Here is a 15,088-nt window from a genome sequence, read left to right as displayed (position 1 = left end):
CACACATAAACATCACATATGGCATATTACAAGTGCTCGTTTTAAGTGTCAGATATAATCCCCTCTCATCTTTTTTTTTTTTTTTTTTAATATCTTGGCCATGCCACATGGCCTGCGGGATCTTAGTTCCCTGACCAGGGATCAAACCCATGTCCCCTGCAGTGGAATCAGAGTCCTAACCACTGGACCACCAGGGAATTCCTCCCCTCTCATCTTGAACCTCCTGAAGAAGCCCAGTGTTCTTACTTAGTTCCTGAAGACTCATCTGGATATCCTCTCAACTTTTTTTTTTTTTTCCCTTCAGTCTCTCATAATTTTATTTTCTCCTTGGAAGTTCCAATGATCCCCTCCTTGGGTTTGACTGATTTGCTACAATGGCTCACGGACTCAGAGAAATATTTTATTTGCTAGATCTGGTTTATTATAAAAGGATATAACTCAGAAAGAGCCAGATGGAAGAGATGCATGGGGGAAGGGCGTGAAGCTTCCATGCCCTCTTTGAGTGCACTACTGTCCCCAAATCTCCATGTGTTCACCAACCTAGAAGGTTCTCAACCCTCTAGCTAGCTTCTCTAAATATTACTCTTCCTTCAACCCCAGTCTACCGCTTCCATCAAGCCTCCCCCAACCGAACTAGCTCAGTTAACTACTACAGCACACAACTATATCACACAACCCACTGTTTAGTAAACTATTGCCTTTGTTATTCAACTTGTATTTCACCTGTGCAATGTTTCACCACATGTACTGTGAGCATTTCTGAGACATCATGACATTAAGAATGTCATGTTAAAGTTTCCTGTAGCGTCTAGCAAAGTGGAGGGTGCAGATCACATTGGTTCATGTAATGCAGGAATTTATTCAGGCTGTAAATCAGAATGAGCACCACACCTCCACACGTACAAAAGGCAGACGGAGCAGCAGAGGTCAGAGGAACACAAGAAAGGGCAAGACTGCACAAATGCTGGCTGGTGGTGCAAAGCAGCCTCGTGAGGTGAAGGCCCCTTGTGAGGCCAGACCTTGAGCAAGCAGGATCTCACCCCTGGGCAAGATGAGTAATGGAGGAGTTGGGATAGTTCCATTCTTAGGAGTTAACTAGGGAGGCATGACAAGGAGGTAAGGATCTCACAGCTGAGTTTCCCACCTTTTCCTTCCAAGAAGGAAGGAGAACTTTTGGGGGGATCAGAAATGCCAAATTACAAATTCACTTGGGTAAAAATCTTTTAAACTATAAACATCCTGAAAATGGGATATTCAGCCCTTCCCACCAGTGAGAATTATTTAACTGGGTTTCCCTATCAAAATATTTGGGACATAACCAACTGTGTAAATGTTGTATGTGTATGAAGGAAAAGAATTTTAGCCCTATAAGTTAGGGTGGGACGTTACTTGACTGGATTGGGTGGCTCTGGGCAGCCCCAATAATGCTGTAAGAGTAGGGGAAGTTGCTGAAGAAACTGGGAGAGGTGCAGAAAAAAATGCAAGATGGCCAAAGCCAAAGTCTGCCTAGTTTGACTATGAAATATGGCAGTCCCTTTGGTGAACTGGAGGTTGCAGGGGTGGGGTGTGGCTACTGTGGACTTCAGTTGACTAAGGCTCCAGGGGGCCAGGTCCAGGATTGGCTGTGCAAAGCAAGAGCAGAGATACACGCATACTTAGGAATGCAGGCAGCTAGTGACACAAACCTGGTGGACAGAGTGTGGCGCCCACTGCTACAAAGAGGGAACACCACAGAAGACTAGCTAATGTTCCTGGAAGATGGGGTTGGGGGGTGTGGGGGGAGGCACTAGCCACAGAGCACTTAATGAGTGGAAGAAAAATATTCTGAGTGAAACTGGAGGCTTGAACTTGTTACCTAGATTAGTTCAATAGTATTCAGTGGACGTATTTAGGTTAAAAGGCTATTTTCATTTGCCAGTGTTGCAGTTTGAATAGTTACAGAAATATTTATTTTAAAAGTAACACTTTATAAAAAAAAAAAAACAGAACTGATTTAGATTAAAAGCTCCAAGGTGTATTGTTTCATAGGTGTTACTGCTATCTATACCTTCACCCCATTTATTAAGCCATTTCAGGTAACTTCCAGTTCATAAATTTACAGTGAGGTTATAGAGCCCAACCAGGATGGGACCGCAGGGCTCCTCAGTGATGTCTCCCGTGGAGCATCTGTGCACCACTGTTTCTTCCCACACGTCTGAATGTGACCTTTTGGCTTCTGTGGCTGTGGCTGGTTTAGTCTCCTGATACTAATTCTGTGCCGCTCTGTTGCCTAGGAGGTTGATCCAACCTTTCTTGTGGGCCTCAATTACGTGTTGTGAGGTTCAGGAGAGCTGGCCAATCTGAAGGCTGGGAATGCTTGCTTAAAGGAGGAATTGCCATTCCAGCATAAACTGTCCTTAATCCTATTGCAGAAACTGTTTTCATTCTGGGGATGGGGAGCCCTAGAAGATCATGGCCAAGAAGCAGATGTCTTAAGTGGCTTTCTCTGAGAGTTTATCCCCAAGAGGGAGCCATGTGGCCACCTGCTTTTTATCACATTTCTAATAGCTGCTCCATTTCCTCAAGGGCTGTTGTAAAATCATTTACTTGACTGTTACATAAGGTCTGTTGTTCTAGGAACTGGGCCCTCTCTTCTTCTTTTATCTTCAACTTTGCCTTTAAGGCCTGCATGGAAAGACATTAAAAAAGACAAAAAACAAAAAACCACCAAACTCTGACTCACAGGAAAGACAATACCATAACCAGAACATTATGCTTCTGTTTCCCTGAGGAAGACCACTGGGATACTGACAGACATTGTCTTTTCTATCTTAGGTTTGTTTATCTGTGTGGGTTTTAGAACTGTCTCTCTCTACTACAGCGTCTGTTATCTCAACTGGAGCAATGAAATCCTCTAGGATTCCGTGTAGTATCCCATGGTTCATCCAAGCAATCCAAAGCGGTCCAGACCCAAGAATCAGGGTTTCCTATTACAGGTTTCCCTGAGATATCAAGTTTCTACAGCATGGATTTCACACAGGTGTCAACTGTCAACCTGGAGCCACCTAGTGTGTCGTACATTGCCTCATGCCCTGCAGATGTGAACATTTCTAAGAGTCTTTAGAACAGAAAATTAGTTGAAAAAAATGGAGAAATCAAATAAAGTCTTGGAATTTAGTCAATAGTAATGCATCAATATTGGTTTCCTAGTCTTGACAAATATAGTATGATAATGTAAGATGTTAATATTAGGGGAGTTGAATTCTCCATTATCTTTACAACTTTTCTGCAATCTAAAATTATTACAAAATAGTTTATTAAAAATGAATAAATAGATAAATAAGAAAGAGCCCTCCACAGATCCACCTATTGTGGTAGGAAATGGTAATTTTGCCTTGTGGGGATGTCTGCCTCTCACCTGTAACTCCTCCATCTGCTTTTTGGCTGTTTCGTTAAAAAGCTTCAGTTCATCTTGCAAAGTTTCTAACAGCAGCTAAGAGAAAAGTACAATGTAGTAACAAATCTTTATTGAAATGGGAGAACTTTCTTCATATAAACTAATCTCTTCATGGGAGTTGAATTAGATGATCGCTAATATCCCAACTGTTCAGTCACTGACTGTCTGCAAACATGCCGGGCTCTCTCGTGGGCCTGGAAGGACTGAGTCCACAGCATGGACAGAGAACCCCACCTTCACGTGCTCTGTGCTACACAGGTAATATGAACGAAAGGCAGTAGCCACTAAAGGGGTGACAAATCGCCTGGGGGAGCTGAGGAAAGCTTCCATACCTAGTATTCTAGGATTCTAAGATGACAACTGATCTTCCTGGGGAATAGATCACAGAAGCTCAAAAGGCTTTAATTGCAAACAATTGCTCTCCTACTTCAGGGAAGGAACCAAAGAGAAGACAGATTTAATTCAGGCTGGACCTCTGTAAGACACAGTTCTCAGCAAAGGAATAAGGGGAGAAATTTGGTAAAGCGAAGAATAGAGAAACCAGAAAGCTGTCTCTACTGGTCCACCCTACTACGGGTTTTAAAGTAGTACATTTTCAACTTAGACTCACTCACTCATATATCACTCACAAAGTCACCTTCCAAGTAAAATATGCTATTTTGAGTACACATCCACCACCCTCTTCCACTACCCTGGATAACCGAAGGCTGCTTCGTGGGCTTTGCCGAGCATACGGCAGAGACCTGCTTAGATCTGCAGGGCCTCACGCTCACTGGGCCTTCGCCCACTCACACCCACACCCTCACCATCGAGTCCATGTGATCCGTGGTGGAGTCTTGCTGTGACGCCAGGGTCTCACTGCCTAAAACCAGTAAATACAACAAAGTCAGCCTTGCCTAGAGAACTGCAACTTAAAAGAAAATTAAAAGCCCTCCACAGGAGTATTCATGAGGGAAACTTCTCTAAGCATCTGAAAACTCTCTCCCCTGAGTTTTCACCTTGGCAAGGTCACCCACGCCTGCCCTCCAGAGCTGGATTTTATCTCCCCTTCCTCCCCTTTGGTATGGATATGGCCAAAACTTCATCCTGCTTTCTCCTCAGCTCAGCGGAAAATTTGTCCAAAAGAAATGTATAGGTTGTATTTTTTGGTTTTGTTAACAATATACAAAACTATTTTTAAAAGCTTTTCAGGCCTTAAAAAATTTTATTATTTTTGGTAAAAACAGTGCATACACATAGGAAATTAAAATCATCCAAAAACGTATATGGTGACTATCAAGAATATATCCTAAAATGCACAGGTTAATGGCAGCATTCAAAGTCAGTACTCCTTAATTCAAACAAGCCTGGGCTCCTTCCCTGGGCATTCTCAGGCTCCTCAATTCAAGCTCTCTTACAGTCCTGGGGTAATCCCTTCTTCCGCTTCCTCTCTGTGACAGACTCTGCCCTCTAGGGACAGGGTCAGAACAGGAATCACATTTTAAACACTGTGATTCTACTAACTAGCCGGCTTTAGGAACCCTTTCAACAGTATTATCTCTCTCTCCACCTGTGAAGGTTACCTGTATGCTATATCCCTTAAAAGAAAGAAAATATTTCTGATCTATTTGCAAGATCATACCTGTCAGCACCAAACTAATGGTATAAAGTGTTCAGATAAGAAAGAGAGAATCCTCTCTGCACAACCATCTGAAACTCTGCTGGGCAGGCAAAGTCAACATCACAACAGAACACAGTGGAGCTCCCCCAAATCTTCAGGGCTTTGCTAGGCAACCTCTGCACTGACTGGGTCAGGGGTCATGCCAGACCCCTGATGCACAGTCCAGAATCACCCAGGAAGGGGCACATGCACTGACTCCTTTGAAGGCAGTTGTGTCTCTTACCTGGGTTGAGGCCCTTGCTCTCCAAAACTGCCAAACAGCTGTCCTGAAACTTCTCCAGCAGCTCCACTTTTTGGGTCAAGTCCTTCAGCTCTCCCTATAGGGGGTGCCATACAGACACGTAAGCCTGCCCCATTCCTCAGGGGCAGCCACAGTGCAAGCCTGGCATCTTCTCCTTCTGCGCTCAGGCACCTGGCATGGTCCCTCAGGATTCCACATGCATCACCCAGTGCAGCTGATGGCAGGTCTGGTGGATGACTTACCTGAGTTTCAATCAACTTCTGGTGCAACTGCTTGTTGACAGCCTCTAAGAGCTGGTTCTTATCCTTGAGCTCTTCCTCTGATTTCTCTTTACTCAGTGGCTTGTAGCTGTAATGATAATCATACTAAGATGAAGTGGTGGAGGGGTTAAGAGTATGGGCTATGGAGTTGGGTTGGTTTGAATCCTGGCATCACCACATAGTGGTATATGACCTTCAGGGAGTTGTATAACCTCTCTGAGGCTGTTTCCTCATTTCTAGAATTAATACCCACATCTCATAATATTATTATCATGAAGGATAAGAGAGAATACATGTATAATTCTTAGCACAGCTACTGACACAAAACTTTTAATAAGTAATAGCCATAGCCAAAGCAGTCTTGAGGGGAAAAAAACGGAGCTGGAGGAATCAGACTCCCTGACTTCAGACTATAATACAAAGCTACAGTAATCAAGAAAATATGGTACCGGCACAAAAACAGAAATATAGATCAATGGAACAGGATAGAAAGCCACGTACCTATGGTCAACTAATCTACAACAAAGGAGGCAAGGATATACAACAGAGAAAAGATAGTCTCTTCAGTAAGTGGTGCTGGGAAAACTGGACAGCTACATGTAAAAGAATGAAATTAGAACACTCCCTAACACCATACACAAAAATAGACTCAAAATGCATTAGAGACCTAAATGTAAGACTGGACACTATAAAACTCTTAAAGGAAAACATAGGAAGAACACTCTGACATAAATCACAGCAACATCTTTGATGATCCACTTCCTAGAGTAATGGAAATAAAACAAAAATAAACAAATGGGACCTAATGAAACTTAAAAGCTTTTGCAAAGCAAAGGAAACTACAAACAAGACAAAGAGACAACCTCAGAATGGGAGAAAATATGTGCAAACGAATCAACGGACAAAGGATTCATCTCCAAAATACATGAACAGCTCATGCAGCTCAATATCAAAAAAACAAACAACCCAATCAAAAAATGGGCAGAAGACCTAAATAGACGTCTCCAAAGAAGACATACAGATGGCCAAGAAGCACATGAAAAGCTGCTCAACATCACTAATTATTAGAAAAATGCAAATCAAAACTACAATGAGGTATCACCTCACACCAGTCACAATGGGCATCATCAGAATATCTACAAACAACAAATGCTGGAGGGGGTGTGGAGAAAAGGGGACCCTCTTGCACTGTTGGTGGGAATGTAAATTGATAGAGCCACTATGGAGAACAGTATGGAGGTTGCTTACAAAACTAAAAATAGAATTACCATATGATCCAGCAATCCCACTACTGGGCATATACCCAGAGAAAACCATAATTCAAAAAGACACATGCACCCCAGTGTTCAGTGCAGCACTATTTACAATAGCCAGGTCATGGAAGCGACCTAAATGTCCATCAACAGACGAATGGATAAAGATGTGGTACCTATATACAATGGAATATTACTCAGCCATAAAAAGGAATGAACTTGGGTCATTTGTAGAGACATGGGTGGATCTAGAGACTGTCATACAGAGTGAATTAAGTAAGAAAGAGAGAAACAAATATCATATATTAACACATATATGTGGAACCTAGAAAAATGGTACCGGTTTGCAAGGCAGAAATAGAGACACAGATGTAGAGAACAAACATATGGACACCAAGGGGGAAAAGTGGTGGTGGTGGTGGTGGTAGTGTGATGAATTGGGAGATTGGGTTTGACATATATACACCAATATATATAAAATAGATAACTAATAAGAATCTGGTGGCTTCCCTGGTGGCACAGTGGTTGAGAGTCCGCCTGCCGATGCAGGGAATATGGGTTCATGCCCTGGTCTGGGAAGATCCCACATGCCGCGGAGTGGCTGGGCCCGTGAGCCATGGCCACTGAGCCTGCACGTCCGGAGCCTGTGCTCCACAGCAGGAGAGGCCACAACAGTGAGAGGCCCGTGTAATGCAAAAAAAAAAAAAAGAATCTGCTGTATAAAAAAATAAATAAAATGCAAAAAATCAAAAAAAAGTAATAGCCATTATCATCATCAATATTAAGCCTTTTCAAAGTTCTGAGTCCTTCTTGATAATATTTTGTCTTCAGAACTTTTAAGTCATGCCCAAATAACAGATGTGGAATCTGTTTCTACAAACTTTTCAGCTTATGTTATTTCTGTCTGCAGGACTGCAAAATGTCCAAGCAAGTCTCAAGCAGAGAAAGATGGATCCTTCTCCAGAATTTCACCAGCAGCAGCAGCAGCAGCAGCAGCAGCAGCAGCAGCAGAACACTCATCTCAAAATCACTAACCACACACAGGCTCTCCCATCCTGAGGGCTTCCCACTCCTGCTGATGGGCCATAGCTAGGTTGGGGCAGTGGTCCTGGCATGGAGCCCCCAAACTCTTGTCTGGTACTCAAGATGGTAGCATCACTGATTCTTTCCCTGACAGTGGTTCTCAAACCCGGCTGTGCCTCACCCCTGAAAATCCCATCTAGATTTCTGGGGTGGCACCAGACTCCAACACAGTAAAACAAGTCCTGTGAGGGATTTTGATGTACAACCAGGATGGAGCTCCACTACCCTAAAATGGTGGCCAGGTTTCATCTACCCTGACACTCACCTCTTCCTGATGTTCCTCCTGGTGGCAGTGTCTGTAGCTTTCAGCTGCCTAGAGAAACAAAAACAAATCAGGATGTTAACTAGACTTACTGCGGTGATCATTTTGCAATATATACAAATATCAAATCATTATGTTGTACACCTGAAACTAACACAATGTTGTATGTCAACTATACCTCAATTAAAACAATAACAACAACAAAGAAATCAATCAGAGAATCACGGTACTGTTATTACTTTTTTTTTTTTTTGTATTTTTGTCCAGTCTGCGTGCAGCATGCGGGATTTTAGTTCCCTGACCAGGGATCGAACCCCGTGCCCCCTGCAGTGGAAGCACAGAGTCTTAACCACTGGACTGCCAGGGAAGTCCCAGGTAGCACAAGCTTGAGAAGCTCTGAGGGCCCATGCACTTTTGTTTAAGCCCAGACTACTGAAAAAAGCTCATGAATAGGGCACGGGCTCCCCTCCTGACCACCTCAACAACCTGACAGACCTGATTCTGCTCAAGACAGTGTGGCTACTTCATGTCAGCCTCACTCACACGGGAGCTGAACACCAGGTAGAGGGACACACATGCACACTACACTGGGCTGGACTGCTCAGAGCAGCAACCTAGGCTAACAACTAGGCCCCACCCGCCACGACTACCACTTAGGGCTGGTTTGACTGCAGTGCTGCTATTTGTACACTCAGAGCAAATACTAAGAGAGGAAAGAATACCTCCTATTGTAACCCTGGCTGTGCCTCTTCTGACCTGATCAACACAGAGGGTTCTGACAAACAGGTCAGCAACGCTGCACTGCTATAGGCCACTGACTACAGGCCAATCCTTCAGATGCCCTGTGCTCTCTCAAAAGCCCTAATTCTTGGTACTGAGCAATTTCTAGCCCAGTGTTCTAATTGGATACCGATGCTCTGACCCTCACCCATTGTCTCGTCTTGGTTTGATGATTTTTGTAACATCATTTTCTGAATCTCCTGAGTGAGGTCGGGAAGCATCGACTTCTTTGGACCTAACAGGTAACAGGCTCTTAGAAGTGGCTCTAGTTTGTGCATCTGCAAAGGAAAACAAGAGGGTGGAATCCCACACATCATGACCCAACAGTGCAACTCTATCAATTCAGAAGAATAAGACTTCTAGACCAACTGGGAATATAAACCAAAATTCTTTTTTTTTTTTTTTTTTTTTTTTTTTTTGTGGTACGCGGGCCTCTCAATGTTGTGGCCTCTCCCGTTGCGGAGCACAGGCTCCGGACGCGCAGGCTCAGCGGCCACCGCTCTGCAGCATGTGGAATCTTCCCAGACCAGGGCACGAACCCGTGTCCCCTGAATCGGCAGGCGGACTCTCAACCACTGCGCCACCAGGGAAGCCCAGAAACCAAAATTCTTTAAATGTGACAGTACAGTGTGTTTGAGGGTAGCCAAAAGCTTGCTGATACAGCAAACTGAATGGCCAGAGGGTATAGATGTGAAAGTGGAGATTCATACAAGCAAAGAGGATGAGAGGCAGTGTGGCCATCAGCAAGGCAGAACACAGCTGAGTCCTTCCTCACACAGCAGTTGAAAGGAACTATGTCATTGAGCTCCTACGCTCTCTGCCCGCTCTCCTAAGGCTACGCTAAAGCTGCTTTGAGTTTCAGCAGTTGCTTAGTTGTTTTGACCAGACTGGCTCCCTAACTAGTAATCTAATGCTGTGCCCCAGCATCTAGGAGAGTATCTGGCATATTAACAGAGGTTCAAAACCTACTTATTGAATAAACGGAACAAGTCACAGTTTCATGGGTTATTTCACAGACCATCTCTAAACTAGCTCCTCTATTCTTCTTCCCCTCTTCCATGCTGACTGCCTTTACCACCAGCCCTTTTAATCTGTTTATCCATCATTAAGTTTAGAGGCTTGTTAGGTTCCCTGTTTGGTATTCTGCTCTGATCCTGCTAGGCTACTGCCAGATAACGAGAGAAATGGCCCTGACATGACATTTTTCTTCCCCAGAGGAGAGCATTTTCCCCCTAGCCTTCATGACAGCCCTCTACCACACACAGCTTTCTACCACTTACATTCCATAGCAAATTCAAGTAACTTGTTCTGAAGTACACACCCCCAGCACATGCACAGGATTCTTCTAGTTTATACTAACTTTCACTTTGTTCATTGTAAAATGGCTCCTTTAAGCTTGACCTAAATTAAGAGCCATAACAATTAAATCAAGCTGAAGAAATGAGGTACAAAGCACTGGATCACAGGGATTAGGAAACTCTGTATTTGATAAAGATTTATTTGATGACTCTAGCTGCACAACAGTTTGGAATAAATACGATTTCTCAGGCTAACAAATTATTTCATTTATAGGTACACTCAATCAGCACTTACATCCTATTTTCCCCTCTTACCCACAAAACAAGTATTAAAAAGGTTCTTTCTGAGGTCTCTGTTGGAAGTAAAAGGTAACTTTGAGTGCATGAATTTACCTTCTCCTCTCTCAAGTATTAATAAGTTACACACAATAAGAAATCTATCTCATGCAAAAAGGTGTCAATAGCAAATTGATCAAAATTAACACTCTTCATTGACTGGAATCGGTTTCAATAACCCATATTTGTTAGATCCTAAGGATTGCATCATCGGAAAAATTTAGCAGGATTTAACAAAGACTATCTCCTTAAGATGAAAGATGTGAAGGAGGGAATTGGATGGCTGGTGTCAAGGAAGGGAAGACTTGTTTTTCACTGTATATCGTTTTCCCACTTTGGATATTTATTTATTTTGAATGTTACCTATACAAAAAACTAAAAAACAACCAATCCATGCCTAAAATCTAAAATCCTGAGAGACAGCCTAAAAATGTTAAACTATTGAGGTTACATATGATCATAAAGCTGGGACAAGGAAAAAAGCAAAGAGATGAAAACTTCCAACTTGGCTAGGGAGATGCCAATCACTCCCCATTGAATGAGAGACTGCTTTCTAAGGGAAAGGCGGCAAAAGACCAGCTCCATTTCCTCCATCAACTCCTAGGTCCTGCTGATGCCAGAACTGCCACTCAGGTGTTCTGAAGCAACACAGGACAAACACAGCCCTTTGAAGCCTTTGAAGTAAAGCCTATTTACTTCAAAGGTCAGATCCTGCTACTGCTCATCAGTCAACTGCATGGAATCATCTGGGAAGGGTTTTTTTTTTTTTTTTTTTTTTGCGGTACACGGGCCTCTCACTGTTGTGGCCTTTCCCATTGTGGCGCACAGGCTCTGGACGCGCAGGCTCAGCAGCCATGGCTCACGGGCCCAGCCGCTCCGCGGCATGTGGGATCTTCCGGACCGGGGCACGAACCCGTGTTCCTTGCATCGGCAGGTGGACTCTCAACCACTGCGCCACCAAGGAAGCCCTAGGAAGGGATCTTAAATAGCTGCTTCAAAATCTCCTACCACAGGTTCTGATGTTTGAAGCCTATTCTGTGCTATAATCTCTAGATTAGGCAGCTCAACAACTGCAGACTTTAGGAGATGACTTCCAACTGCAAGCCGAGTAACACAAAGCAAATGGCAAAGCAATCAAACACTGCTTTTATTTTTATTTATTTATTTATTTAATTTTTTAGTATCTGACCACGCAGGGCATCTTGTGGGATCTTAGTTCCCCGACCAGGGATGGAACCCAGGCCCTTGGCAGTGAAGGTGCAGAGTCCTAACCACTGAACCGCCAGGGAAGTCCCAAACATTGCTTTTAACCATCTCTCTTCTCCAAAGATTCTCGAATACTAGTTAGGCCTGACCCTTCTCTCTCACTTCACTCAACAAATGTTTAGTGAGAATGTACTATATAAGAGACACAGTGCCCTTACAAATGTGAACCAGACACAGTGTGAACCCTAGCGCTCCCTAAGTATCCTGCTATATGACTCTCTTCTCTCCTCCCTGACAACAAACCCAGTCCCTCCAGATAGCTCTTCTGGAACTAAAACAGGTAAATGTTTAGAAAAGGGATTCCTAGCTTAATGCGAATAATATTGTAAAATAATCAGCAACTTAAATCTAATTGGTGAATGCAGCAGAGTTCGGTTTGGGGGAGCAGGGGTACGGGTCAAGTCTAAATTCCCACCATGTGGCCCTTCCCCTAACTCCCATCATAAGCCTAGACAGCCCGGTTCTAGGAGAGTTAGCAGGCTGTCAGAGCCGATAGAACCCCCTCCCTTGCCGGAGCCCTCCACGCCAATCCACCGATTTGATCCCCCATACTCCTGGCCTGACCACCCGGGGCCATTCGCAATGCCCGGGGGCAGGGGCGGCGTGGACACCCACCTGCGGACAGGCCGCTGCTCAGCACAGAGGGGGGCTGCAGGGTGTACACTGTCTTGACCACGCTGGTCATCGTAACAAGGCGGCACGGCTGGGGCCTGGAAGGTACAAGGTAAATGTTACCCAGGAGTGGGCCACGGGCCGGAGCAGGCGGAGGGCCCCAGAAAAGCGCGACTCGGGAGAGAGAAAATCCTCCATTCCCAGCCCATCCCATCGGCCCCCCACATCCAGCCCAGTCTCCCGCCCCGGGAGAGCCGAACCCAGACGCCTGCTGCTCCTGCCCGCAGGCCTCGTCGCTCTGGTTCAAAAGACGCTCAGCAATAACTGCCGTACCGCAGACCGGGTCTGCCGCCTGGGTTTCAAACGGAAACTTCCGGTGGCCGGGCGGGAGGGGTGCGATGCGCTCTCTGTAGGCGGCCATGTTGTACGGAAGGCACTGCCGTGGGCGACGCCTTCGGGGGCTGCCATGCTGTACGGAATATCCGAATCTAGGCACAAGCGTGAGCTTCCTGGGGATGGATGTGGAAGCCCCCAGGTCTGTGCGGGGTAGGGGAGTGGTGCGCTTTGCCGGCCTAAATGGAGCAATGAGTCATTGGCCTCTTATTCCGGCCTTGGGACGCAAACGCGGTCACGTTTAGAGTCCATGTCACAATCCTTCTCTTCATTTGGTCTGTGATTGTTAGGGATGGTGCATGATACCGGATAGCCAGGAACACAGAGAGGGATGGGCAGAAAACTACACGTTACAGGGTGGAGAGTGGCAGGCGAGGTTTGGAGAGGATCTCTGAGCTGAAATGCCTGAAACACCTACCGTCAGTCCTAACTTTAATAACACTTATCCAGAATTTAAGCGGAGATTCAAAGCTACTCCTAGCGAACAGGGCAGGGTTCTCAAACAGTGCACTAATTCATTTCGCTCAACAAATATTTATTGAGCCACCTGCTAAGTGCCAGACCACAATTCTAAGTGGGCAGATGGGATGAGGGCAGCAAATATCAACACTAACCTGGGCTCTGCCCTCTTGGATTTTATAATCCAGGAAACAGCAAACAATCACACAAACTTGTCAACTATATCTGTTAAGCTGGAAAAAATATATATATATATATATTTATCAACTATAGTAAAACTATGAAGGGGAAGTATAATGTGCTGAGAGAAAAGCAGGGAAACCTAGTTTAAATTGCAGAGTCATTTTATTTTGGCTGCGTTGGGTCTTCGCTGCTGCACGTGGGCTTTCTCTAGTTGCCGCCAGTGGGGGCTACTCTTCCTTGCGGTGTGCGGGCTTCTCATTGCTGTAGCTTCTCTTGTTGCAGAGCACGGGCTCTAGGTGCGCGGGCTTCAGTAGTCATGGCACACGGGCTCAGTAGTTGTGGCGCACAGTCTTAGTTGCTCCGAGACATGTGGACCAGGGATCAAACCCGTGTCCCCTGCATTGGCAGGCAGATTCTTAACCACTGTGCCACCAGGAAAGTCCCAGGGAAGACATCTTAAGAGATGTTTGACTGACAAAAATGAGTAGGAGTTAATCAGATGAACAATGGGGAAGAGGAGAGCAATGCAAAATCCCAAGGTAGGAATGGGCTTTTCCTAGAGGGACTGAAAGATGGGAAGCGAATGGTAATGATAAAGCTGGAGAGATAAGAAGTCAAGTGGCAGTCTTTGTAGGCCAAAGATAAAGAGATTTGTAGTCCAAATGTAAAGAGATTTTTTTTTCTTAAGGGTAATTAGAAGTTATTGAAGTATTAGAGCAGGAGAGTGTCATTCAATTTATATATATATATATATATGTATATATATATATATATATATATATATATATATATATATATATATATATTTTGGCCGCACTGCGCAGCTTGTGTGATCTTAGTTCCCAACCAGGGATCGAACCCGAGGCCCTGGCAGTGGGAGCGCCAAGTCCTAACCACTGGACTGCCAGGGAATTCCCCCATTTATATTTTTAAAAGTTCACTCTGGCTACTCCATGGAGAATGGATTGAAGGGGATCAAGAGCAGAATTAGAGAGACAGTTGGGAGGCTACTCTCATCATTCAAGTGAGAGATGATGGGGGCTTGGCCAGGATGGTGGTGGTGGTAGTGGAGATGGAAAGAGGCAGACACATTTAAGACAGCTTTAGAGGGCAGAATCTCAGGACCCAGTGCTAGACTGGATGTGGGGGAAGGAGGAGTAAGGGGGAGGGAGATCTTAAGGATGACTCCCAGGCTTGAATAATTCTGTGGATAGAGTCATTCTTTTGTGTTGGGGAGAGGTTTAGATTTCAGTTTTGAACACGGCAAACCTGAAATGCCTTTGAGACATTCAAGTGGAGCTGTCAAGTAGGCAGTTGGAAATACAAGCCTTGAGCCCGGAGGAGAGTCTAGGTTGGAGATATACTCTTGGGAGTCATGGGTATACATATGTATTTAAAGCTATGATATTGGATGAGATCACCAGGGAAGAAGTGTACAGAGAGCCTTAGGACCAAGGACAGGGATGGCAGTACTTAGAAGCTGCAATGATTAGAAGGTGCCAGCCAAGAAATCTGATAAAGAGGTGCCAGAGAGGTGAGAAAAAAATAAAGAAAGGGTGGTGTCCT

General features: G+C 44.7%; 1 protein-coding gene across 1 annotated transcript; it reads right to left on the bottom strand.

The window, feature by feature from the left end:
- Positions 1-398: 398 nt before the first annotated feature.
- Positions 399-12,979, bottom strand: KNSTRN (kinetochore localized astrin (SPAG5) binding protein). Its single transcript, XM_059059017.2, has 9 exons — positions 12,748-12,979; positions 12,491-12,585; positions 9,124-9,253; positions 8,199-8,246; positions 5,580-5,685; positions 5,320-5,413; positions 4,243-4,298; positions 3,398-3,472; positions 399-2,664 (listed from the first exon to the last, which is right to left on the bottom strand). The coding sequence occupies exons 1-9, from the start codon at positions 12,906-12,908 to the stop codon at positions 2,533-2,535; spliced, it is 897 nt and encodes a 298-aa protein (XP_058915000.2). The 5' UTR covers positions 12,909-12,979; the 3' UTR covers positions 399-2,532.
- Positions 12,980-15,088: the final 2,109 nt, after the last annotated feature.

This window comes from Kogia breviceps, chromosome 3, assembly GCF_026419965.1.
Source record: "Kogia breviceps isolate mKogBre1 chromosome 3, mKogBre1 haplotype 1, whole genome shotgun sequence".
Classification (NCBI taxonomy): domain Eukaryota; kingdom Metazoa; phylum Chordata; class Mammalia; order Artiodactyla; family Physeteridae; genus Kogia; species Kogia breviceps.
Note: the sequence above shows the minus strand (reverse complement) of the source record. Positions and strands in the feature narration are given on the sequence as shown.

Bases quoted from the DNA above. Each gene is read 5' to 3' on its own strand.
- KNSTRN (XM_059059017.2), bottom strand. From the start codon at position 12,908: ATGGCCGCCTACAGAGAGCGCATCGCACCCCTCCCGCCCGGCCACCGG. The intron at 9,254-12,490 runs GTGGGTGTCCAC...TTTCCTTTGCAG, and splicing joins GAGCAGCGGCCTGTCCGCAG to ATGCACAAACTAGAGCCACT. The intron at 3,473-4,242 runs GTGAGGGTGTGG...CTTTTCTCTTAG, and splicing joins CGGATCACATGGACTCGATG to CTGCTGTTAGAAACTTTGCA.